The sequence below is a fragment of the Pteropus vampyrus genome, unplaced genomic scaffold (genome assembly GCF_000151845.1).
Source record: "Pteropus vampyrus isolate Shadow unplaced genomic scaffold, Pvam_2.0 Scaffold286, whole genome shotgun sequence".
Taxonomy (NCBI): Eukaryota; Metazoa; Chordata; class Mammalia; order Chiroptera; family Pteropodidae; genus Pteropus; species Pteropus vampyrus.
In genome coordinates, this window is record NW_011889067.1 from 295315 (window position 1) to 301455 (window position 6141).

At 39.5% G+C, this 6141-nt stretch overlaps 1 protein-coding gene across 3 annotated transcripts in view; it reads right to left on the minus strand.

Moving 5' to 3' along the window:
* Nucleotides 1-6141, minus strand: part of LOC105302852 (elongation factor-like GTPase 1) — a 19775-nt gene that overhangs the window by 8995 nt on the left and 4639 nt on the right. For all 3 annotated transcript variants that reach the window (XM_011376096.2, XM_023520975.1, XM_023520976.1), the window contains exon 2: nucleotides 3191-4173. In XM_011376096.2, coding sequence (XP_011374398.1) covers nucleotides 3191-4173 — 983 coding nt within the window. The remainder of the gene's footprint in view (nucleotides 1-3190; nucleotides 4174-6141) is intronic.

Genomic DNA, 6141 nt, shown 5'->3' on the forward strand with positions numbered 1-6141 from the left:
TGGGGTAAATGGACCATGAAAAGGTGGGCAGGAGGCCAGCTGCAGAGGCCAGCAGCTCCTCCCCTTCCTTCATGGGTCATGCCAGTAAGCTCGGATCAATAATTATAATTGAAACTGAATGTAATTAGTCATATAATTTTGAGCCATTCAATTTTAATTCCACGAAAAATAAACCCTAAAACTGTGGCATAGTGTTGGATCATCGAACGTAAGAAAATGGCTATAATGAAGCCTTCCGAATACATCTGGCTCTCATGACAGGTCTGTCCAGTGCTGGGATGCATTGGGAGACCCTCTGACCTGCCGCTGTTATCACTGAGAAACTAGCGTAGCTGTATCAACAAGGACTTTCGATCATATGGTCTCGGACCGCGAATATCCTGATGCCCCTTCAGCGGAGTGTCTGTTCCATCACACCCCAGTCGTCTGTTCACCTGCTCAAAGACCACCATGTGTCCTGCTTTACGCAAGGCACCAGGGAAGAGGGACCCGCCAGGGAAAAAAGGACAACACAAAGGTGAATTGACTGCAACCTTTGTGACCTGACTCCATTTTGAAGGACTACACTATAAATACCTCGGCCTGCACTCAAGGCCCTTTAGGATCGGGCAGGCGCCCACCACTTCAGGCCCCCGGGACTACCAGAGCATAAAGACTCAGAGCAGACTGTGCTCTAAGCCGAGGTGAGCCACTCACTGCCCACAGGACACATCTGAGGCTTTTCCACTCTGGGCTCAGTCTCTTCAACCTACAATATGCTCGGCCCAACTCGACAGTCAAATCCCTTTCATCATTTTAAGGCCATTCAAAACCCACTTGCCCCATAAAGTCTTCTGAGATCCCCAAATTAAAATAATCTCTTCGTCATTCTTCAACAAACCTAACATGTTCTTTTATGGCAGACATTATAGATTCCTGTACATACATCTTCTTCCATTGTGAGCAGTAAGATTGGTCTACAGATTCTACTATCTTTAGACTTAGAAGTTTGGCAATTAAAGGTATAGTTGTTTTTGTTTTTCCAGAATTTAGGGAAGGAAACAGTTGCTCCAGAAATGTTTTCTCTAATAGTAAACAAACAGGAAACAATGTGAATTTCCAATTTGAGAATGACAGTAAGGAAATCATAGCATATCAAACTGATGACATATTATCCAGACTAAAATGAACATTATGAATACTGAATAGCCAAATGGAAGCATGCTTATAAAATAAATAATAAAAGTAAAAAGCGAAACATTAAACTGCTTCTACCACAAGGTTATAGTCATGCAAAATATACTATCATAGACAAAGACTATAAAAGAAAATGGAAAATGACAGGTGGATTTCCAAGGAGAAAGACCTTTCTTTCATCTTGTGGTTTCCGTTGTTGTTGGTAACACTGCAGTGTAACTCCAGTTAAAAACACACAAAAAGAACGTGGTGGGCACTTCCTATTCTTACAAACCAGGTCAGACTAACCTCTCATCCTTCTGTCACAGAGTAACCATACTGCTAAATCGAGCAAGTGTGGCCGACAGGATGCAGATGGGCTTCAACCAAATATGAGATAAAGTAAGTTACGGACATAATGGGGCACGTGGGCTGCTTGCTATTATATACACAATTCAGTTAAAGATTTATAGGAAATGAATGTCAACAAGGTGCCCCGACCCTGGAATGATGTCTTTCCTTTGTGAAATGTCAGTGCTCTGTGTCCTTACTAAGATGCTCAGCGACTTAAAGATTCAGAGGGTATATCAAACCCACGGTTGGCATGAACCTGGTAGGGAAATAAATGCTGGGGCAGAATCGGGATGACCAGGTAGGGGCTCGATTTAACGAGACACAAGTTAGCATGAGCAAACGCAAGATTTTATAGCTGGGTTCGCCCAACCAAGCGTCAAGGATGAGAAAGGAAATGCTGAGCGGCAGTTCCTGCAAAACCGATGAGGGCTGAGTTTACGAAGAAAGCCAACTGAATACTTAGTTGCTGAATCCAAAATTATTCCATCCATCAAAGCCCATTTCAAGGTACAAAAACTTTCAAAAAGATCTACCCTGTTTCAAATTTTGCTAATTCCAATTTCTCATAAAATTTCACCGGAAAACCATATTTATTCATTAAAGTTACTATTTTACTTTCTAATCGTTTTTACATAATTATGCTTTGTCACTTTAACTCATATCTCAAGGCAGAAATCACGTGTAACACAGTGTTGGCATATAGTTCCATAATTTTTTTGTTGAACTACGAAATGCTGGTAAAATGTAAGAAGAACCCCAACTTTAGAATAAGAAATGGTTTGAAAAAGTAAACAGTGCTACTTATTAAGAATGTTTCTGACATTAAGGCATCTGTGTTTCTAACAGCGTATGTATTTATCTTTATATGTAAAAGCAGATAGAAGAACTACAGTAATCACAGCTATGATGAAAACTCTAACACTGCTTAACAGAAAAAGTTATTTTTTTATGTGAACTTATTGCCAAAGATAAAAACAATGAAGAGCAAGAATGAAAAGTTAAAAGGCTAGAAAAAGAAATACGAAAACAGACAATTTACTAATCACATAAAATAAAAAACACAAACTAATTCAAGCCCATTAAAGGCAATTTTCATGGGTAAAAAATGATAATCAAACCACATCTTTAAGAAAGTAGATTTTACAAGTAAAGAAGGTCATTTCTTTGGGATTATTTCTCTAGATAAAATGATTTTGAGATGATTATTTTTCTACAAAATTTCCCATTCTGACCATAAGTAACTCATGCATTTACAGAAGGATTTCTTGTTTTAACGATCTGTGTAGAAAGAACTGAGTTTTTAAAAAAGACTAAGGAAACTCATTTCGCTAAATAAAAAAGACCTTAACTTGTCTAATTGTCTTATACCAATCGCTGGAGAAGTAAAGCAACTGTCAGCAAAGTCTGAGGTTTTCTCAGAAGATCTCTGAGCATCATTTACCAGACCTTTCATCGCAGAAAAGTCTATTTGTTGCTAAAGCTCTTTAGTAGTCAAGTCCCCGCTCCAAGCTCATGCCAAGATTTTAACATTTATGGCCTCTGGCTTTCGAACACCTTAGTATATGAAATGGTAATGGAGCTCCTGCGAAACAGTATAAAACGAACTTCCGTCCCAGCCTAGGAGACCCCTGCTACTCAGAGCGCCCCTCCCTCACTGCCTCAACCTCCCCTTCCTCCTCACCGAGAACATCGCCGGTAGCCATGATGTCACACGTGTACATCGCTGCCATCAGGCGCTGAGGTTTCACCTGCAGTGCATAGCGACATGCTTCCTTCATGGTGGCGATCAGCTGCCCTGACAAGGGTCCGTAGCAGTCGGCGAGTGACGACTCTCCTCTCCGGGAAGGCCCCTTCTCGGAGGGCTGGGAGCCGCCGTCCTGGAGCTCCTGGTTTCCGTCTCTGCTGGGGCAGCTTTCACCTCCCCTCCGCTCCTCTTTGACCACATCGCTTTGTTCTTCATTCTGCTTATCACCTGTTCCTTGTTCCTCAAATTCACTTAGTTCCCATTTTTCCAGAACAAAACAGACACCCATGAGAGGCTCCTCACACATGGGTCCAGAGAGAGCTGCTAGCTGGAAGCCATTGACGATGCTGTTGCCCATATCTCGGTACCTACTGGCTTCTTTTGAAGCTGTGCCAGCCGGGCCTGTCCATACAGAGTTCTGAAAATCTTCATCTTTATTTACTAATATGTTGGGCCCACATTTTCTTGGGCCAAATGACCAGATTTGGTCAACAATGTTCCTCCATTTTCTCCCTGTTAGGTGTCGCTCAAGTTTTCTTTTGAATTCCCAAATTTTCTCTTGGGTCTTCTGGTGAATCATCTGAGTATTTTTGCCCTCATTCAAAGATGATGTCAACTGTTCCATAGAACGAATCAAATCACTGTTTTCTTCTAAAATCTGAGTGACTTCTTCCGGAAGGGGCATGGCCCGCACACTGAGCGTGGCCAGTTTATTGGGAGTTGTCATGGTGATCAGGCCCTCGGAGTCTACCTGGACTCCCTCAGGGATTCTGCTTTGCTCGTCTTTCATTTGGTGTATGACTGCAACTTTCTGCTGTTTGCCTATTTCTTCATTGACCATGTCCACTTTGGGGGGTTTTGTGATTGTCTCTCTGAATGGAATAATGGGTTCAGATACACTGATCTGAATCTTCGCAAACCTACAGACAAATGCAAGAGAAATAACAGAAGATAATAATCGAAATGGTCTCAAAAACTCCCATAAAATATTCCACAATTGAGATTCAGAAAAATACACAGAAACATAAGAATTATTTTACTACAAAAGATCACTAACTTACATTGTATCAGAATTCAAAAACTGTTTTCATTTCAGATCGAAAAGACTACCTCTGATGGGAACACACCTTCAGGGAGGTCTTTGCATGTAGAAGAATTTCATTGCTTTGTTCATTCTCAAAACAAATAAACCATCTATTTAGATTAAGAATTTTTGAATGAAAAATAAATGTTTTAATAAGATTTGACATGTGAGTTCTTTAAAATACTATTTGCCAATTTAAATGTCTGGAGAAGAAAAGCCTAATGATCGTAATTCTAACAGACAAAGAACCACAGCAGCTGAGGACATCGAGTCAAATTGTGACAATGGATTTGGCTTTGGTAATGAGGCTCATAGCAAGGCAAGCATGATCTAGCAGTTTGTCTGGGGCAGTTTCTGCAGTGATGAAAAGGTTCTATATATGCGCTGTGTTATTGAGCACTTGACACACAGCCAGTGCTCAGTAACCACAGCGCATATATAAAACTTAATGTTATTTAATTTTAATTAAATTTAAATAGCCACACATACCTAAGGAGCATTTGAAATGTGGTTGGTATGACTGACGAACTGAATTTATTTAAGTTCAATTAATTTAATTTTAAATAGCCACACGCAGGTAGTGGCTACTGTACTGGAAAGCACAAATCTTGAACTTCAGTCTGGAACCAAATTCAGAAAGCCCCTTCCTCACATGCTATCGAGTTTAGTTTCACGTCGTATTTCCTTCCAAACGTGTTTTAAGCACACAGAGGGTGGATTCTGGACACTGGTGCCGACTGATTCTGATGACAATGAAATGTGGTCTTCCTTTTTCTCTTACTTTCTGTCTCCCTCATTCCCAGGTGACACTGAAGCTTTGGTCTGGTCTCTGTCTGCTACTGGCAATGTGGGTGGATATATGTATAAATGTACGTACACGTATGCGTGTGGGTACACATATTTACTACGTGAAATTTTGGGATCTTGGAACAGTATTTTTCCCTGGGAAATATTATTCAATAAGGGAACTAAATACTAAAGGTTTCTGAAATACTTTCATATGAGTCTGTATTTGTTTCTGCTTTCTATATTTTGTGGGTGACAGGTATTTGAATTATCTGATTTTATACATTTTGATAAATCTGAAAACTCAATCAATGGGTGATTTTCTAAGAATGTTACCAAAACTGATGTTAGACTGTAGAACCTGAAGAGACAGTAATGTGTGAAAGAAAATAAAAACGTCATGAAAAAAAATTATTTCCAAGAAAGGTTCTGGTTTTGCCAGTGAGCCTGTTCACTTTCAAGGATTAGCTTATTCCAAATGCTACATAAATTCCTGTATCTAATGTATTAATTTAAAATTACTGCGATGCCCAAACCTGTCAAAGAAAGCATATAGAGACAAAACTGTAATTCAAACTTACCTAAAAATTCAGATATAAAATCTAAGATAAAATAATAACGAAAAAAAGGGATAGATGTGTCTTCTTTATTTATTTACTAATCGTTTATGTATGAGACACTGCGCTAAGTGTTTTACATATAGCTTTTCCTTAGTAATTGTATTATTATCCTCGTTTTGTAGAGAAAAAACCAGGTAAGAAAGATTATCTTCTCCAAAGACACAGAGTTAGTAAGTGGGAAAGCTAGGGTTAAATCTGAGGTCAGAATTCACCATTTATGGTTTTTGCCTTTCATATTTTAATACAATACACCTAGAATAAATTTCTGAGTACGGCATAACATGAGAGGTCAAGTTTCACTTCTTTCTATGTGGCTATCCAACTCGTGGGCAACCATTCATTAAAAAGTCTGTCCCTTTCTAATCTCTCTGCAGTGCCACCTATTCCTGAACTCTCTA